Source organism: Triticum dicoccoides, chromosome 5B (genome assembly GCF_002162155.2).
Source record: "Triticum dicoccoides isolate Atlit2015 ecotype Zavitan chromosome 5B, WEW_v2.0, whole genome shotgun sequence".
In the NCBI taxonomy this organism is placed as follows: Eukaryota; Viridiplantae; Streptophyta; class Magnoliopsida; order Poales; family Poaceae; genus Triticum; species Triticum dicoccoides.
Window position 1 is genome coordinate 4,570,015 of NC_041389.1, and position 18,968 is coordinate 4,588,982.

The 18,968-nt window shown below is 47.2% G+C and overlaps 3 protein-coding genes across 4 annotated transcripts; 1 reads left to right on the forward strand and 2 right to left on the reverse strand.

The window, feature by feature from the left end:
- The first annotated feature begins 552 nt into the window (after positions 1-552).
- LOC119306970 (pentatricopeptide repeat-containing protein At1g18900-like) lies at positions 553-6,180 on the forward strand. Its single transcript, XM_037583041.1, has 3 exons — positions 553-872; positions 2,061-2,152; positions 3,286-6,180. Exon 3 carries the CDS (start codon positions 3,289-3,291, stop codon positions 5,845-5,847), a length of 2,559 nt encoding a protein of 852 aa, XP_037438938.1. The 5' UTR covers positions 553-872; positions 2,061-2,152; positions 3,286-3,288; the 3' UTR covers positions 5,848-6,180.
- A 313-nt stretch (positions 6,181-6,493) lies between these two features.
- On the reverse strand, positions 6,494-10,570 carry LOC119306971 (uncharacterized protein YtfP-like). The gene is made up of 16 exons (XM_037583042.1): positions 10,419-10,570; positions 10,224-10,349; positions 10,075-10,134; positions 9,817-9,930; positions 9,631-9,718; positions 9,387-9,532; positions 9,208-9,309; positions 9,040-9,111; positions 8,869-8,968; positions 8,337-8,419; positions 7,610-7,687; positions 7,434-7,532; positions 7,285-7,335; positions 7,142-7,198; positions 7,028-7,069; positions 6,494-6,919 (listed from the first exon to the last, which is right to left on the reverse strand). The coding sequence occupies exons 1-16, from the start codon at positions 10,557-10,559 to the stop codon at positions 6,815-6,817; spliced, it is 1,464 nt and encodes a 487-aa protein (XP_037438939.1). The 5' UTR covers positions 10,560-10,570; the 3' UTR covers positions 6,494-6,814.
- A 927-nt stretch (positions 10,571-11,497) lies between these two features.
- Positions 11,498-17,791, reverse strand: LOC119306973 (plasma membrane ATPase 1). Of its 2 annotated transcripts, none has more exons than XM_037583044.1 (20): positions 17,485-17,791; positions 16,840-17,058; positions 16,341-16,478; positions 16,083-16,217; positions 15,818-15,997; positions 15,509-15,715; positions 15,302-15,421; positions 15,106-15,225; positions 14,894-15,016; positions 14,687-14,791; positions 14,302-14,446; positions 14,068-14,205; positions 13,719-13,957; positions 13,604-13,636; positions 13,323-13,404; positions 13,057-13,217; positions 12,729-12,914; positions 12,466-12,648; positions 12,193-12,371; positions 11,498-11,993 (listed from the first exon to the last, which is right to left on the reverse strand). In XM_037583044.1, the coding sequence occupies exons 1-20, from the start codon at positions 17,539-17,541 to the stop codon at positions 11,897-11,899; spliced, it is 2,847 nt and encodes a 948-aa protein (XP_037438941.1). In that variant the 5' UTR covers positions 17,542-17,791; the 3' UTR covers positions 11,498-11,896. The 2 variants fall into 2 exon arrangements, with proteins under 2 accessions (XP_037438941.1, XP_037438940.1); XM_037583043.1 differs by having other exon boundaries at positions 14,068-14,235; positions 17,485-17,790.
- Between the last annotated feature and the right edge of the window lie 1,177 nt (positions 17,792-18,968).

Below are 18,968 nucleotides of genomic sequence, written 5' to 3' on the forward strand. Positions count from 1 at the left end.
CGGGCGTCAGCTTCTTCTTCGGCTTGGGCGCCGTGGTAGTCTTGCGGGAGGTGCGAGGCTTGCCTTTGCCGGAGGGGGCGGTCGTCATGCCGGATGAGGCGAGGGAGGCAAGGCCGGCTGCGGCATCGAGTTCGTCGTCCATGGCGAGCGGCGGGAGGAGTTTGGAAAAAATAGAGGGAAATGGTGGAGACTGGCACCGGCTGGCGGGCCAGGGGTAGTTGGCGCGCGCCCGTCCGCGCAGACGCAAATGGGGGCTCAAAAATGGGCCGGGAAAAGCAGATGAAAAGCGGACGCCCGTCCGTTTGAATCGACACGTTGGGCCGGCTTTTCTGTGCACAGTTAGAGTTGCTCTCATGGGCAAGCAAGCATTTGCTAGTTCGGCATTCGATCATTCGGCCTTTATGATATGATGATGATGACATTTTTGGAGCTTGGATAAAAATTGGATAAGGAAGCGTCCGAGAAGCTGACCGTCTTGACTTGCGAAGGAAGTTGCATGTCCCCTCCTTTTTGCACGCAGCCCCTCCATCCTCCCCATCTCTCACCAAACAATCCTCCATCCATCCAGTTCCCCACCCGTGCGCCGCCCCGCCCCGCCGAAAGCAGAGATCTTTCCGGAGATCCCCCGCAATCGCCGGGCGCGCACCAACAAATCCGGCCTCCAAATTCCCTCGGTCACGCCCTCCTCCACTCCTCCTCTCCAGCCCAGCTCCGCTGCCGCCGCCGCCCTCCTCACAGCCGCAGGAGGGGGATTGACTGTGCCAGGGGGAGAGGGCGACGTCCCCACCGGCCACGGCCAGGGCACGCCGCCGCGGGGTCGCCCTTCCCTTCCTCACTAGCCTCGCCGGACGCCCGTCCCCTCCCGTCTCAAGGTGAGAGAAAAAAAGGGTCTACTTTCACTGCTCACGCGCGCCATTGCTACTGCTTCCGCCACAGGGGATTCTGCAAATGTCCTGTCCTGTCCTGTCCTGGGGATAACGCGTCGCGGTGGCCGGTGGCCGGTGGCCTGCCTCCGCCGCCACCTGCCGCGGCGCCCCTCTTTCCCGCCCGGCCGCCCTCCGCAGCCCTAATTCCCCAGCCCGGCCCGGCCCCCGCCGGCGCCGGCGACCGAGAAGAAGGCCGCCCTGTTGTGTGTTCTTGCTAGTACCAGCAACGCCAAACCGGTTGATTGAATCCCCACAAGTCACAAAGGGTCAAAATTTTTGTTTCCAGCAGCAGCAACAACCAAAAATAAATAAAATCGTGTTTCCCCCCTTTGCATTAAGCTCACACACACGAGACGAGCTCCCATTTTTGAACTAATCGTGATGTGGCACTATTAGCACCTAGCAAACCTTAGCTCAGAGAACAAACCTTTCCCCTGTTGTTAGCAGGATCTGTGTGCAAACAATCTTTTAGAGAGAATAATAGTATTCTTGGATCAGGACAGTCGGACACCAATGGCTCTGCAAACGGATCAGTTTGCCCTTTGTTCATTGCTTCTTTGCGTGCTTCGGTATCGCCATTTTGGCTTGTACAAGTTGAAGGTTCCAAGCTAACGCGGAGCAGGGGTCTAGATTATGGACTTATTCCTAAGCTCTCATCCAGCCAGAACCCTGCAGATAACCCAACATTGGGGGACTAGGCCAAACATTGGGGGGGTTTTTGGGTTAGACTTTTAATCCAACATCTTTTTGTAGTCGAAGCTAAAATCCAGTAAAGCTGACTTCTGATCGGCCGTGAGGGCCGCCCATTGGGCCCAATGAATTCTCTGTTTCTGAAGAAAGCTTCACTGAGAACTGCACTTTTAGTAGCTTAGTAAATGAAGTTGTTGCTTGTTCATAATTTGGTGTCTTCTTCGGACATCCATAATCTTCTGACCATGCCGAAATAGGAGAGGTAGGTAATAAAACAGATGCTCACAAGCTAGGGTTAACTATATAAGCCACTTGTTTTGCTGTACACAATCTACTAAGCTAATTGAGTTCATGCTACTACTGGTTTGATTTACAGCTAATAATGCATCCTAGTAAGCAGTATAGTGCTATACACAAATTTTGATCACATTTTTTTTTTTGCAGGTCTGCCGTTGAGGGCCAACATGGAGCTCTTTGGTGGGTAGAAGTCCACATATATAGGCATTCTTGAAATTTGTTGATTAATTTATTAACCAGTAAGTCCCTCCCTCCTCCCTCCCCAACACACATTTCTTCATTTATCCGTTGTATGAGTTGCCAACATACATTTTTACTTTTATGCACACTACTCCCTCTGTCCCAAAATAAACGTCGCTGATTTAGTACAACTTTGCTTTGTAAAGTTGTACTAAATCAGCGACACTTATTTTGGGACGGAGGGAGTATTAAAATATATCCTTCACAGTACATAATAGCATTCTCTCTCGTCTTCTTAAAAGACAAAACATATGACTAGATGAGGGATGAGCACATGAAAGGAGTCAAGAAATCGCATTAAGCTTGTAGCCCATTTTTGCACCATATCTAGCTTGAAACTTTTTCTAGTTAAACTCTACCTTGTTGTCTATATAATTGTATGCTGTTATGCTTCTCATTTGAATGAGAAGGGTCTTCCGAAATGCAACTGGGTAGCAATTACATCGCTAAAATAGCCCTAGTGTATTTAGTTGATATTAGTGAGTTCTTAATAGCTAAAATGGAGCACCATAATATGGTGTTGTGTATATTCAATTTGGGCCAACTGCAAAATGGAGCACCATAATATGGTGTTTTGTATATTCAATTTGGGCCAACTGCAAAATGGAGCACCATAATACGGTGTTTTGATATTCAATTTGGGCCAACTGCAAGGAAAATAAATCTTGCAATGTCCATTGCTAAATTAATCGTAACAAGCAAGGCTAGATGTAATTCTCGAACTTAATAGCTACATTACTTAGTCATTATGCATTGTACTGCATGCTAGCATTCATCGCGCAGTCTGATTCTTCTATACCACCAGTATTTGGAAAACCCTGTTGTGGAACTTGTAAATATGCTTTAGACTTTGGTTTATTGGTTAACGGTCACGATTGTATCACAGATAAGAAATGGCAAGCTTTCTGCGTTCACTTGATAATATTCATGTCCTGTTCTCTGTAGCTTATTGTTCCTTGTGGTTTGTACTGTTTCTGCGATCCTTGTGCCTTTGATGATAACAGTCCATCGAAACAAATGTTGTCATGACCTTGTATTTTTTTAATCCAGATTATGAAAGCAGAAACTCTTATTTATGTCTAATATGAAAGGTTGTTCTACTTGATGACACTATGTAAACTTAATATTGCAGTTCATGTTGAGGGCAAAGCAACTCAGCACGCTAACCCAGTGTGCACGGTCCTTCTACCTTAGTGGGTCAAGGTGTGGTAGCGCGGATGGAGCTTCGTGCACGTGCCCTGATGATGACACTTGTGGTTCAAAGAGGCAGACTGCGAGTGCTATCGAGCGCAGATCTTCTGTGAAGGTTCAGCCTCCGTCTGCCCAGCATGTTGCTGGCAGTGCTACTGGATACCCACCTCAAGCTGTTAATGTCATTCCTTCCGCCTCATCTCCAGACAAGGAGTCAGCATCAAGCAACAGAAGTAACCATCCTGGTAACCGTCAGGTTCAAGGAAATAATTATGTGCAGCCATCTAAGCAGGCTGCCAGGGGCATTTCTCAGTCCGGAATCGCAGGAGCTGGCGTGTATAATGAGTTGGTAAATTTGAGGCCCTCGTCGAATAATGGAAGCACTAAGCAAGTTCCACAGGCTGGTGCCAACTATTCTAGCAAGCCATTATCTGGTGGCCCGTCTTCTAATAACAAGGCAAATAATCAGCATAGCCATGCTGGGGCAAATACGGCTTCTGCCCCTTCCATGCAAAATGATTTTGGGAAGGGGGGCTCAAGATCTGGATACGCGAAGTCAAAGCAGAATTTCTCAGGGCCAGCGGCTGCAGTTTCCGGTTCACCGTCACAAGTAAGGAGTCAAAGGCATCCTAATCAGGGCCACTCGAATTACCATTCTAATAATAGTCCCAATTCAGATGGCAGGTGGGCTGGAGTTCAAACTCGCAACTTCTCAGCTCCAACTGTTTATAGTGGTCCCTCTGACAAATCTCAGGGCCCTTTAGTAGGAACAATAAAAGGTCATGGTGGAGGACCGCAGTCTAACTTAAGATCACTGAAGTCATTGCGGGCAGTCGAACAGTACTACCATACGCTGCAGCAGATGAAGTGGGGTCCCATGACGGAACATGTTCTTGATAATCTCCGTTGCAAGATCGACGCGTTCCAGGCTAATCAAGTGCTGAAGCTGCTTCATGACCACAATATTGCGCTTGGTTTCTTCCACTGGTTGAAGCGGCAGCCAGGGTTCAAGCACGATGGTCATACCTACACCACCATGATAGGGATCCTTGGACAGGCAAAGCAGTTTGGCACGATGAGAAAGCTTCTCGATGAGATGAGCTTGGTAAACTGCAAGCCGACCGTGGTGACATACAACAGAATAATACACGCGTATGGCCGTGCAAACTTTCTGAGAGAGGCTGTTAAGGTCTTTGAGGAGATGGAGGGAGCTGGTTACGAGCCTGACCGCGTCACATACTGCACGCTGATCGACATCCATGCTAAATCAGGGTACCTGGAAGTGGCCATGGACCTGTATGGCAGGATGCAAGAAGTCGGCCTGTCGCCCGATACCTTCACCTACAGCGCCATGGTTAATTGCCTTGGAAAGGGGGGCCAGCTGGCGGCCGCCTACAAGCTTTTCTGCGAGATGATTGAGAATGGGTGTACGCCCAACCTGGTTACTTACAACATAATAATCGCCCTGCAGGCAAAGGCAAGAAACTACGACAATGTTGTGAAGCTCTACAGGGACATGCAGATCGCCGGATTCCGCCCCGACAAGATAACCTACAGCATTGTCATGGAGGTTCTTGGTCACTGTGGTCATCTGGACGAGGCCGAGGCTGTGTTCCTCGAGATGAGGCGCGACTGGGCTCCTGACGAGCCCGTGTATGGTCTTCTGGTGGACCTCTGGGGCAAGGCTGGGAATGTCGACAAGGCGTTAGGGTGGTACCATGCGATGCTCCAGGATGGTTTGCAGCCCAACGTGCCCACCTGCAATTCACTCCTCAGCGCTTTCCTGAAGCTCAACAGGTTTCAGGACGCCTACAGCGTGCTCCAGAACATGCTTGCGCAGGGGCTCGTTCCGTCTCTCCAGACTTACACCTTGCTGCTCAGCTGCTGCACCGACGCTCACGCGCAGATGGGGCTGTGCTGCCAGCTCATGGCGATCACCGGACACCCGGCCCACATGTTCTTGCTCTACCTGCCCGACGCCGAGCCCGGCGGCGAGAACGTGAGGGACCATGCCAGGTATTTCCTGGACATGATGCACAGCGAGGACCGGGAGAGCAAGAGGGGCATAATGGACGCCGTGATAGACTTCCTGCACAAGTCCGGCCTCAAGGAGGAGGCCGGGTTCATATGGGAGGTGGCCGCGCAGAAGAACGTCTACCCGGACTCGGTCAGGGAGAAGAGCTCCTCCTACTGGCTCATCAACCTCCACCTCATGTCCGAGGGCACCGCCGTCACGGCTCTCTCCAGGACGCTCGCCTGGTTCCACAGGCAGATGCTGCTCATGGGCTCCTGCCCCGAGAGGATCGACATCGTCACCGGCTGGGGGAGGAGGAGCAGGGTCACTGGCTCGTCGCTGGTCCGCCAGTCCATCGAGAAGCTTCTGCATCTCTTCCAGTTCCCGCTCTTCGCCGCCCGCGGCAACACCGGCTGCTTCGTCGGGTGCGGGGAGCCGCTCAGCCAGTGGCTGCACAACCCCTATGTCGAGCGCATGCATTTGCTCTAGTTATAGTTTTTACCTTTTTAGGGCCTGCTCCTGCTTCTGCTTCTGCTTCTGCTTCTGCTAGGTTAAGTATCATCAGTCAGGAATAAACAACTTAATTATAGCTAGCTAGCTGAACAGGTGCAGTTTTGTGGAGCAACCAGTCTCTTTGGATGAAGGAAGCATCTGTTCTAGTTTCGTCGCCTGTAGCGTGCGTGTGTTAAGAAAATGTTTCCAAACTTATTTATCTGTGGTGTGATGAGAACTTTTAGACATTGCATTGTTGCGTTCTGAATTAGACGATGAATATTGTTCTTATGTTGCTGTAGCTGCAAGTTCCAATCTAACCTTCTGGAAATCAATGCATTGGTCTTGTGATTGTGTTACAGCAAAGTTTGCATCAATTCAGGAACTTGCTTCACAGCAAAATTGCTGCTACGATGCGACGAACGACTAGTCGATGTACCTTTCTGTGTAATTACACTTCATCTGTTATAGTTTCATCTATAGCGAGTGTGTGGACATTCAGGGACTGCATTGCTGCATTCTGATTGTTTAAAATGAACATTTAAGAAATTCTTTCGCAACAAAAGGAACATCAAGAAATTTATTTGTTGCATTCTTGATTAGACAATGAGAATTGTTCTATGTTTCAGTAGACCAGGTGCTGTAGCTTCAGGAAAAGCAATGAATGCACTGGGCATATTGATCTTCTGATTCTTACTGCCAAGTTTACAAGGATTCACAAGTTGCTCAACTAGGATCTTACTCCACAGCAAAATTGTCGCTACAAGACGACGATACAGTTAGTCGATGTGAAACTTGGTTATCTTTGCTTGTTTTTTTAGCTACAATACTGTGGACTACTCACTCCGTTCCAAAATAGATGACCCAACTTTATACTCTCACAAGTTTTAACAAAGTTTGTCAGCCAGTAAGAACTAGGAATCCTTGAATCACTGCCCTCCTTGTCATGATTTCATACATGTCCTTAAGATCCTTGTAGTTGCAAACAGGCTTGCTCTTCTTTGAGAATGCTGTTTGATGCCAATGTGCCAATGCTTGTCCCAGCTATATACCCACCAGTCCATGCGTTCTGTGCAAAACAAAGAGAAAATGCCAGTTGAAACCTTGCGTTCTCACTTCAAAAGTTTTATTTTACTAATTCACTGCTCTCCAGGAAGAGAAAATATCTACTCCTTACCTGAAAATTGAATCCGCCCGTGACCCCGTCGACGTTAAGTACCTACAGCAAGATCACACTCTGTAAGATAAGATGACCAGAGGGTTGCAAGTTCAAGAACAGTTGTGCTGTTACCTCTCCTGCAAAGAACAGATTGGGCTGCTTCTTGCTTTCCATGGTGCCAAGCGACATCTTTACAACAGATGAACAAGTTGGAATTTTCGTGAGTCGAGTCATGTTTGTGAAAACAGCAATTAAGTTTGTCGATTAATAAGTACCTCTGAAAGTGGAACACCTCCAGCTGTCACAAATTCATCTTTGAATTGGCCCTACATATGACGATGAAGGAACATCAGTGAGCACAGATACTTTAAAAAGAATCGCTATGGAGCGTTTCAAGTGATATACTACTTAAGATATCACATACCTTCCCAACAACCTCAAACATCCACTGTTTTAAACGAAGGGCTATCGCGTTTAGATGAGTTTTTGGCACGGTGGCCCAGTGCATGTCACCATCTAAACTCTGCAAGAGAAAACTTCGACTGAGTAAAACACCAAAATTAAGGGGCTGAGTAAGGACCAGAATTCAGCTACTGCAACCTCCTGTTCTAGAAGGAAACCCCAAAACCTCTTCACCAGACCAAACTCCTTGGGAAAGGCGTTATTTACTTTGTTCTTCTGCAGAGATTAAAAAAAATCTTAGTTCAGCTTCACCATAATGTTTACTCCCTCCGTTCCTAAATGTAAGTCTTTGTAGAAATTTCACTATAGACCGCATACGGATGTATATAGATGCATTTTAAGTTTAGATTCATTCATTTTGCTTCGTATGTAGTCCACCTAGTGGAACCTCTACAAAGACTTATATTTAGGAACGGAGGGAGTACAAGGAAAATCGGAATATTCACAGGGAATATTTCTGTGATAAAATTACATGAGTCATACAAAATACTCCCTCCGTCCGGAAATACTTGTCGGAGAAATGGATAACCGACAAGTATTTCCGGATGGAGGTTGGCTAAAGTACCCCAACATGACTGATAAAACAGAATGTTGTAAAGGTGGTTATAAGTATCTGTATCTGCAGTAGCAAATCTCCACTAAAATTGAACTCAGAAAGCCTAATAAGGGAGACATATAAAGAAACAGAAAGCAATGTCCGTCTTGTTGAAGGCATTTACAAGAACTGGTCCATTAATTTATTAGAGCAAGAGGCATTCAACAGCAGAGTTAAATTTTAAAACTCGGATTCTCTGTTTCTAGAAAGAACTCATATTCTCAGATGAAGACTCGAAAGCATTAACAAAGGACAGGGAAAGATCAGAACCGCATGTTGGTCTTTGTGCTGGAATAGGATCCGCTTCACGTCCTCGATGTGAATGTCAGGTATGAAGTCAACCACAAGCTTTGCTGTGTTGAAAGAAAATATACATATTCCAACAAGAGAAGCGGATGAGTTCGACAATATCTTTTACTCCCTCTCTCCCACAATACAAGACGTTTTTGCAAGCTAAAACATAGCTTTAGCTTGCAAAAATGTCTTATATTATGGGACAGAGGGAGTAAATCTTACATGCTGTTTTAAAATACTATTGTAATGGCAAGTTTCATGTGATTGATGGAACACAAAATGCACAAGCTGAAGAAACAAAACACTAGACCCAGCTATGTTCCGTATTAAAAATGTAGTGATTGATGGAACACAAAATGCACAAGCTGAAGAAATTGTACACGAGTGTGCATGTTTTAGCTGAAGAAATTGATCCAGCTATGTTTCTTCAGCTTGTCGTGGACAAAGTACCAAGAGGCATTCAACAGCAGAGTTAAATGCACTCGTGTACAATTTCTTTGGACCTCACCTTGGTACTTGTCCTGATATAGTTCACGCGCTCCCCATGCAGACAATCGAAGAACAACAGGGCCACTAAGCCCCCAATGTGTAACCAACATAGGTCCAGTCTGCAATGGCCAAACAATTGATGTAAACAAACATCTACGACGGAGCCTATTGCTGAAGGTGGCCAGCTGACCTGAGTTAATTCAGGAGCGCTTTTCTGAATCCCATCTAGCATCAATTTTGCTTTGACTCTTGTGAACGAAACCTACATGGCAGGAGAAAAGGAGGGGAATCATTTTTGTGCAGTCAGTCAGTATTACTTGTGAGTATGAGATTTGCAAAAGCAGTTATGGATCCATACCCCGGAGAGATCAGCCAGTCGCTTGTCTGCAATTTTAAATGTGAATAAGCTGGGCACCGGTGGAATAATCGAGTGACCGTGTTGCGCAGCAAATGAGTAGCCCTGCAAGTAAGAGAAACATGTAAGGGAACTAGTTTACGGTGTCTAGTAGAGTAAGCGCCTAATTAGTGTTCACATACCTGCTGGCTGCTGCCTGTAGCAACCAAGACATAATTAGCGTTGATGTAATCAACAAAATCAATAGTACGCTTCTCAACTTTGACAACAAACTTGCCGTTGGCGTCGACAGATGCACCGGACACGGATTTACCAGCCTGCAGGGAAACTTCAAAAAAACAACTCAATTCCAGAAATTGTTTCTTTGCGGTGAAGGGTGTGTGGATGATAACTGAATGGGCAGCAGAGTCAAGTAGCATTAGCTACCTCCCAGTCTTCTCGCCTCGTTCAGCAGGCAGTCTACTACCGACGCAGAGTTGTCAGTGACAGGAAAGACTCTACCGTCCTCTTCGGTCTGACATGACAATCAAAACAGCAGACACGGATAGGTAAACTGGCTTCAGTAAATGCACAAGCAAGATCCTGAAGGAAATGTGGTGTGCACTAAGCTACCTTAAGCTCCACACCGTGATCTGAAAACCAGTGCATGGTGTCCTGTGGCCCATGACTACGAAAGAACGATCCCCGGAGTTCTTTGTACCCCCTAGGGTAATTTCTCGCCAGTCCCTGAGAATCGAATAATATTTGATCAATGATAATCAAAAGATCTTCCCTTTCTAGATGACTAGGCCACAATTACAAATCCACAGCACTAATAAATATGGACTATGAGAAGCAATGGATTCAGCAGAGTCTGCAAAGTGCGCGTACCGACGGCTCGAGATGGTGCCCGTTGGTGACATTGCACCGCCCGCCGCCCGAGATCTTGACCTGCAGCCATCCATTCCAGCAATTCATACTTAAAGACAGTAGCTTTTTCAGTCCAATGGAAATCAAGACAACATTGGCATGGTTGGTACCTTGGACAAGAACTTGCCTTTCTCTATGACCACCACGTTGAGGTGGGGAGCCAGGGCCTTGGCCCTTATCGACGCGTACACCCCGGCGGCGCCGCCGCCCACCACAACCAGCGACTGCCCATCCTCCTGCATGGCGAACACCGGCGTCAGGAGCTAGCGGCGGCGACAGGCCGGCGGCTGAGCTGGGTTACTTACCTGCTCGCGGGCGTGGCCGGAGGGCGCCGAGGCGCAGACGGGGGCGGGGACGGAGGAGGAGCAGCGCCTCCTGCGGGAGACGAAGGGGGGGAAGCGGCGAGCGGCGGCGGCGGGCTGGAGGCACGGCCACTGCGGCGGCATTTGGTCGACGAATTCGGTGGTAGCCAAGGTGTGACTGGATAGTGTGGACCCAATGGGCCTGGACATGCTATAGTGTGGGCCGGGTTTACCGGGCTGGAGCCCAAATTTGACTTATAAGATTATTTTCAAGCGACTTTGTGGAGTATGTCTCAAACAAGTGACTTTGTTTTTTTAGCAAAAAAAAAGAAAAAGAAAAAGAAAAGGCCATTTCGCTATATCCCCATCTCCATGTGGCCCCGTCGCAACCGGCATTATCGCCGAGGAGAATGACGGAGTATGTGGAGTGCTCATCGATTTTTTTTCCTTACCTACGCATAGCTTTGGTCTTGTATGATTTTGCTATTTGTTGGCTTGATTTTTGTGTGCGTGTGTACATGTTGGTTGTGTGCATCTTAGCTATGCAGAGGCCGGGTGTATATCCTCTTGATGCTCTATTTTGAATCAATAAAATCCATCCTTTATCGAAAAATGACGCTGCGGTTCTCGAGTAACCTGGTAGCCCTTTTGGTAATCTTCTAGAATACCCTTCTCTACCTATTTTCGGCGTTTTTTTTTTGTTTTTGAAGTATTGGTATTCTGCTAGGGTTGCTCTAAGTTCTCACCTGGTGCGGCGAGAAACTCGTGTGGCTCTTCAAAACCTTCTAAACTAGTTCGAATTGTGTGGGATTGGTATGTTGGTGTTCATTCGCCTAAATGTCCCTACAGAACTCACTAGGGAATCGACGGAGCAAATGGATTCTCAAAAGAGAAACATCCACACAAACTCGGTGCGGCGTATTTCGAGTCAAAAACAAAATGTTATGTGATCGACATCTCCCTAGATGAACTTTTCTTTTTTAGAAGCTCCTTGGATGAACTAGAAACATTTTACAGTCTACAGCACGAAAGATTTCTACCATGAGGCCCATGAAGCACTTTGACTGCATCTATCACCGACACACAAAAGCATGGCAGGCAAATATATTTGAGCCAAACCACAGCTACGGATCTGAAACCAGACCCCAGGAAAGGAAGCATTTCATCGCCATGCACTGAATGAAGGTCACACGCCAACCCTACCTTGCCCCACAAACAGACCACCATACCCGATTTATCCACATGTCGGTAACGAGCTAAAAATGAAGGGAAAAAACATAATATACATACTGTCTGAAAACGTAAAAAAACGAACAAAAAAAACGGCGACGCGATTACTTAGGTGGCGCGAAACTATGTCACCAGCGGGCAACGTTTAACTAGAGTAGTTATGTCTCAGTACCACGCGCACGGTCGATTACAGTAGTGAAGTTCATAGCAAAGAAGAGGATCCACTCTTCACTCATGGGCAGCTCAGAGCATCAGACCGTGTAGGACTGCTGGATCGTCTCGATGTCGAGACCCTTCAGCTTGACGACGGACTCCACGTGCCCTTTGAGCGTATGAAGCTCCCTCAACCTGTAGCAAACCATGACAGCAAAGTTAGTTTCACATCCTTGTCGACAAACACAAATCACCATTGCATGCCTGCCCACTGATGATACTCCAGAGATGACACATGGATGTCCAGAGATGAAGTCATGAGTAATAATGAGCCAATGAGGGACCAGGGGAAATTATATGCAAGGAAGGGCTATGATTGGTTGGTCCCGCGTACCTCGCAATCTCGGCCCTCCTCTTGGCCTCTTCAGCCATGTGATTCAGCTCATTGTAGCCCCCCTTCTCCGAGAACATCTTGGCATCCGGTGGCTGCAGCCCATGGAGGGTCCTCTGAGCGTGTGCCCACTTGAGCTCCCTCTCCTCCTTGCCAAAGTCTTTCTTCCTTGTGAACGCGATCTACGGAAAGATGAACATTAGTCAGTCATGCATGGTAAATGGCCCGACAGGCCAAGAAAGTTGTGCAGCACAGCACACATGTTATTATTATTACCCTTTGGTCGATGACGAGGTCCCACGCTTTGCCGCTCAGAGTGTATCGGATGAGGAACTTGATGATATCGAGCGGGAGGTATGTGATGATATTGTAGAGCCACACGACGCCGGCCCAGCCCCACCCGATGCCTTTGATCTGAGTGAACCGCCAGTCAGCATACACCGCGATCAGCGTAGCAATCTGCAAATATTAAATGGGAAGGTTTTTTTAGCTTGATGTGCTTTTCTCCTGAAGCAGTTCATTTATAAGAGGGAGCAGACCAGCTGTGCAACGAAGAACGCAAAGACCAGTAGAAACCCAGGACGCTCGGCAAATGACCAGCTGCGCGACCTGGTGACAAAGATGAGGGCTTGGCTGATGGTGCTGACTTGGAGGTAAATGGCAGCCGCGAGCTTTTGGAAATCGTCCTGAGCTGTCTTCTCGAGGCTTTCGACATGAAACAACCTCTGAAATTTTATTAACAGTAAGCGTCAGTAAGTTGAAGTAGAGATCATGAAAGTAGTTATCAGAAGTTTGCCTTGGACACTGCAATTTCCCTAACATTCACAAAAATATATTTTTTGTTCACTTAAGCGCAGTGCTCCTTACCGGGAAAAAGTTTGTCTTGTACGCAGCCCAGAAGAAGATGACCGTCATTATTGCCAAGTATCCACCAAGGATAACTCCAGTTGTGAAGATCTCAGCCAGCTTCCAGCTGTCGGGTAGTGGAGATGGTTTTACCCGATCCTTTGATATAGTCATGATGGTACCTATCAACCACAAGTTCACAACAAATGGTTAAAGAGGTTTAAATATTTATACTTTTGGATTCTACTTCTGTTCTGAAACAGAGGAGGGGGGTAGAGGGATGGTACCATCATTTAGAATCGCTATGATCAGGACCATGAACGGTGGGAAGTCGAATTTCCAGATGAGGGCAAGTAGCATAAATCCAAGCTGTTAAAGGTCAGCGGAAAAGGAAGATACAGAGTTAACCCTGAAGCAAGGCATATGGGCCAGATGGGCGAAACTTCAGTGCTTAAGATGAATATATATTCCAAAAACATTCAAGCGTACAGATCTCGTAACCTTTGCTAAGTTGAATAAGTGAAATTTTGATCCCCAACAGAAGTATACAAACACAAGAAAAACTTACCACAATACGAATTGTGATGGAGACAGCATAGATCTGCACGCATCGCAATGCATTAGCCATATATATAGCACGAGCAAAAAAGTAGGAAATAATACTCAGGCACATTATCACATACAGTGTAGTTCTTCATACGCTGGAAAATCGCACGGCTGGTAAGCACGGCACTGATGATCACGCTGAGGCCTGGTTCTGTGAGGACAATATCTGAAGCACTCCTGGCTGCATCAGTCGCGTCAGCAACCGCAATACCAATATCTGCTTTCTTTAGGGCTGGAGCATCATTTACTCCATCACCCGTCATTCCACAGATGTGCTTTCGTGCTTGCAGGCGTTTCACAATCTCATACTTGTGCTCTGGAGAAAAAGCAATGACTCGGTCAATGTGGAATTAAAAATATTTGTTCGCTCTCCCAACTCCCTGTTTTTGCAGTGCTGTAATTTCATTCATAAAAAAAAAAGCATACCGGGGAAGACGCCAGCAAAGCCATCAGCTTTCTCAATGAGATCGTCAACTGGTAAAGCAGAAATGGACTCGTCTGAATTTTTCTGCCCCAGCAGAGCAGATGAAGGATACATGTTTGTACCCATTCCCAGGCGACGCCCTGTTTCCTTTCCAATGGCGAGCTGATCACCTGAATATTTGAATATTGTTTCAATGAAACTATTACTTTTTTTCTGAGAAGGAATGAAACTATTACCTGTGATCATCTTGACATTAACACCAAGGTTAAGTGCCCTCCGAATTGTTTCAGCACTGTCATGTCTTGGAGGATCAAAAAGTGGCATCAGACCAGCAAAGTGCCATGGGCCACCAGGACTTTCTTTCCTCCCATCTGGTACTTCCTGCATGGAAGGACAGGATATACACTGTTAAGACAACATATACCAAAAACAGATACAAAAAAAAACTAATTAAGGTCGACCGACGGTAGTCATACAGATACATAAGCCAGAATGTTTGCAAATACTAGCTTAAGTCGGGCTTAGTAATTTTAGTTTAAGTTTTCATGAAATCCTTCTCTGACTGAACGGTGGATAATGAATAGCAGCCTAAGATAGAGGGTACATTGTAATTTTTCTCACCTGATACGCTACAGCAAGCGACCGAAGTCCACGCTCTGCAAATTTGTCAATCACAGCATGGACCCTCCGCTCTATCTCCGATGTGTTGTGAGCGAGGTGAAGAATCTACAGTCAGCTCATTGGGTTCACAACAGTCATGAGCATAATATTTCCTTCCATAAGGCAATGCTAGGATATCAACATGAAAACAGTTCATTCTTGTGGTACCTGCTCGGGTGCGCCCTTACTAACACGGTGCATTTTGCCATCAGCGTCAATGTATGTCAGCGCCGTCCTCTTGTCAGTAGGATTGAATGGCAGAAAATGAACTTCTTGAATACCAGCACGTGCCTGCGTGAACATATGGGCAGACAGTCATTTCAGCATATAAAACGAGGTAAAATCATCTGCCAGCGCATCGACAAAGTATTGTACGGTACCTCTTTCGGATCAGCTAGCATCCCAACAATTGCTGTATCAATAGCATCTTGGTTTTCTGTTCGAGACGCTCTAGCAGCCATGAGAATCACCTGGTCCTGAGTGATGCCTCTTTCGAAAACCTGGGCAAGACTTGTTTTAATAAGATGTATGGATCAGAAAAAGAATGCAAGAGTTAAAGTAATATCCTCGTCTTACCTCAACAAGGTTCTTGTCCACGGTAAGCTTATTGAGGGTCAAAGTTCCAGTTTTATCACTGCAAAGAACATCCATGCCCGCCATCTCCTCGATTGCAGTCATTCTCTTTGTGATAGCTCCCTGAAAAAAAATCATACCATGGTTCAGTTAAGTAATGCAGATTAAAAAAAACTGAAAACCAAACTATGTTATGCTCCAGGTGAAAACCTGTTGAGATAATCGATGTGACCCGATAGCCATAGTCACGGATAAGACCGTTGGCATGGCTATTGGAATGCCTCCAATGAGAAGGACCAGGAGGTTGTCGATTCCAGGGCGGTACCCCCTGTGCTGGATAGGATACATTACAATGATCTCGATGAACATTCCCACACCAATCGAACAAATGCAGAAGTTCCCAATGGCCGTCAGAACCTGCACCGGTAGGATAACAGTAATAATATTGTCATCTATGTCGATGGTCCAATCAAGAAAACAGAGACATCAGCTAGGTGAAGGTGAGGGCTTGAGTCTTGCCTTCTGAAAATGGCCCACTTGGTTAGTGGAGTCAACAAGGTGTGCAGCCTTTCCGAAGAAGGTGTGGACACCGGTGGCGATCACGACGGCTTCGATCTCTCCTTGCTTGACCGTCGAGCCGGAGTAGACGCCATCACCGGGGCCTTTGGTGGCCGGCAACGATTCTCCGGTCAGGGCAGACTACAACACAAGACAAGAGAAGAGAAATTATGTTATGAGCAGATGCCTTTATATAACAAATAAAGAAGAGTGGAAAGGGAAGGACCTGATCAATCTTGAGAGGGTCTCCCTCCAGGAGGCGTGCGTCTGCAGGTATGATGTCTCCGAGCTTGATGCTGATGACGTCCCCTGGCACGAGGATGGCGGCGTCTTCCTCGGTCCACCGGCCGTCGCGAAGAATCTGAAGATGACAGAAAAATTCAGACTTGTGAATGGGCTCTGCTGGGACACCTCAACTCAAAAAATCGCCATGTAGGCATACTGAAGCAGCATAGTGTGGTAAGTAGGTGGCAGAAGAAATGACCTTGGCTTTGGGGGCGAGACGGGCCATGAGCGCGGCGGCGGCGTTGCCGGCATTGTTCTCCTCGATGAAACTGATGGTGGAATTGATAACCAGCAGGGTGATGATGCCGATGAAGTCCTGCCAGTCCGGCGGCTTATTCTGATTGATTGATTGATGGCAGCAAAATCACACAAGAATATTAAAAGAAAAGATGTTAGATGGTGACCCAATCTTGAACTGTAAGTTCCTAAGCAACAAAAAACTACGTAGTAAGATTTGTTCAGTGGTTGAGGGGTTTGAGGAACCACTTGTCCTCAACTAGAATCTTCAAGTTGAGAATTTTTCAGGTTGAGGAACCACTTGCCCTGATGACACACACGCACAGTTAAACACGGCATACATACAAGATGTGAAATGACCCAATCTTGGACTGTAAATTTGTGTATGCAGTGCAGTAAGCAAGATGAGAAGGAAAAAGAAAATAATTTCTTGAGAAGTTGAGATGCCTGTCCGTGCTTACCCCTCCGTTGGCGAGCGCGATGGCCATGATGGCGGCGGCCTCCATGACCCAGGAGAGCGGGTTCCACATGAAGCCCAGGAACTTGAGCACCTTGCTCTCCTCCTTCTCCTCCAGCTTGTTGGCGCCGAAGATTTGGAGCCGCTGCCGCGCCTGCTCCCCGGTGAGCCCCTCGCGGCTGCATCTCAGGTTGTCGAACACCTCCTCCAGGGGGATGTTCTCCTGCAGCAGCACCAAGAAGAAGCAGAGCCGAAGTTGAGGAACAGAGCAGCAGCAGCACCAAGAAGAAGCAGAGCCGAAGTTGAGGAACAGAGCAGCAGCAGCACCAAGAAGAAGCAGAGCCGAAGTTGAGGAACAGAGCAGCAGCAGCACCAAGAAGAAGCAGAGCCGAAGTTGAGGAACAGAGCAGCAGCCCGTAGGAACTAACCAAGATTGATTGAAGGGCGAAACAAGGGGGAGATGGTACAATGTCTGAACCAAGAAGTGGAATTTAGAGGAGGAGAGGAACCCCTTGCGGCTGCGGCGAATCAAAGGCGGCGCAAGAAGCTCCAAATCCCCCCCAAGAAAGAACCCGCCCAAGAAGCCCGGGTGAGGAGAGGAGAGGAGAGGAGAGGAGAGCGGAAGAGGCCGCGGCGGTGAGGTGCGTACCAGGTCGACGACCTCCTTGAGGACGGCCTCCAGGTTTCCGGCCTCCTTCTCGGCCATGGCGGCGCAGGGATCTCCCTCCCTCCCTCCGCCTCCCTTGCTCGGTGGGAGGGTCGGCGGTTCCCCTCGCCGGAACCAAGATCTTTTCACCTCCGCGGATGGAGTGGAGTTCTTGCGGGTGGTTGGACTGGACTGGACTGGACTGGAGTAACTGCAGAAGAGGAGGAGGAGGAAGAATGGAGAAGGCGTGGGAGGCAAAGAGGGTGGCAGCCGCAGCACCGCTGGAGCCTGGAGGAAGAGGAAGGCAGTAAATAACGAATTAATGAAACGGAAACGGAAATTCCTGTCTACACACGGCACATGGGGTGTTAATTTAGGAGGGAAAAATGGAAATTTTTGGACAAAAGGAAAACTGAGGTCCCTTCCTCCCCCTCTCTCTTTGTGTTTCATTGTGAAGGTGACGTAGAGTGGGATTTTGGCATATCTTTCTCTGATGCAAAAGGAAATTTTTATCCGCATAGGGTGAGAAGCCACGTGGGAGGGGCGGAGAAATTTCCGGGCAAAGGGACGGACGATCCTCCACGCTACGCTACCAGTGTCGGATCGGTGACCACGCGGACCGTTGGATCGTGGCGCACGCAGCCGTCGGATTCGCGTGGCCAGTGGTCGATCGCCGGGGGCCGCGATGTGTCGAGCGAATGAGGAAAAGGAGGGGAAGGGATAAGGTCGAAGGCGCTTCCGCGTGGGGTGACGAGCGTGCGGGAGGCGACCAACTCAGGTTGAGGTTGGTTAGCCGATTTTGACTTTTTTTTGGATTAACTTGACGAAACATACAAACATGAAGAAAAAAACGCAGGAATAGAGTGTCATGTCCTCTTATATCATGTAGGATTACCAAACTAGACGAATTTGGATGAAAGGGTGTTTGACAACACAGGGGAAATAAAGGGTTTGAGTGTATGAAGATTTAAGTTCAAAATGTAGTACAATCAATTTTAATCAAGTATTCCTAAGAATTCCAATCCAACGAATGAAGACGGCCACCGTAAGAAAATTTTCCAAGGATTTAAATCATATCGGATCCTATGGCTTTCTTCTACTATTGTGAAGGCTTTGATAGATAAATTCCACGGCACATCAATATGTATGTATTAATGTGTGTACGTAATTAACTAATACCTACCTATCTTACTTAAGAAGATGTAAGGTTCCATCATTATATCATACTACCCCCATGCTTGATCGGTGCTTCAACTAGTAACAGGGAGTACTAAACTAATACCCGGCCCCAACATAGATTCTCATTCTACCAATCAATCTATCTGTTCAGCGGTCTAATGATTAACTACAATCTAAGCGAGGGATTAGATTAAGCGAGAGCTTCGACTAAACTAGTATGTGAACAAACCCAACAAACAGTTTGGTACTTCCTTAATGATCTAAACGCTCTTATATTTTTTTACGGAGGGAGTATCACACTACTGTTA

Bases quoted from the DNA above. Each gene is read 5' to 3' on its own strand.
- LOC119306973 (XM_037583043.1), bottom strand. From the start codon at position 17,541: ATGGCCGAGAAGGAGGCCGGAAACCTGGAGGCCGTCCTCAAGGAGGTC. The intron at 12,649-12,728 runs GTCTGCTCCCTC...TAATATTTGCAG, and splicing joins CGTTCTTCGTTGCACAGCTG to ATTGCTACGCTGATCGCGGT. The intron at 12,372-12,465 runs GTAATAATAATA...ATCTTTCCGTAG, and splicing joins ACCTCGTCATCGACCAAAGG to ATCGCGTTCACAAGGAAGAA.
- LOC119306970 (XM_037583041.1), top strand. From the start codon at position 3,289: ATGTTGAGGGCAAAGCAACTCAGCACGCTAACCCAGTGTGCACGGTCC.
- LOC119306971 (XM_037583042.1), bottom strand. From the start codon at position 10,559: ATGCCGCCGCAGTGGCCGTGCCTCCAGCCCGCCGCCGCCGCTCGCCGC. The intron at 10,135-10,223 runs GTACCAACCATG...GGATGGCTGCAG, and splicing joins AAGGCAAGTTCTTGTCCAAG to GTCAAGATCTCGGGCGGCGG. The intron at 7,688-8,336 runs GTTCTGATCTTT...TAATCTCTGCAG, and splicing joins AGCACAAAGACCAACATGCG to AAGAACAAAGTAAATAACGC.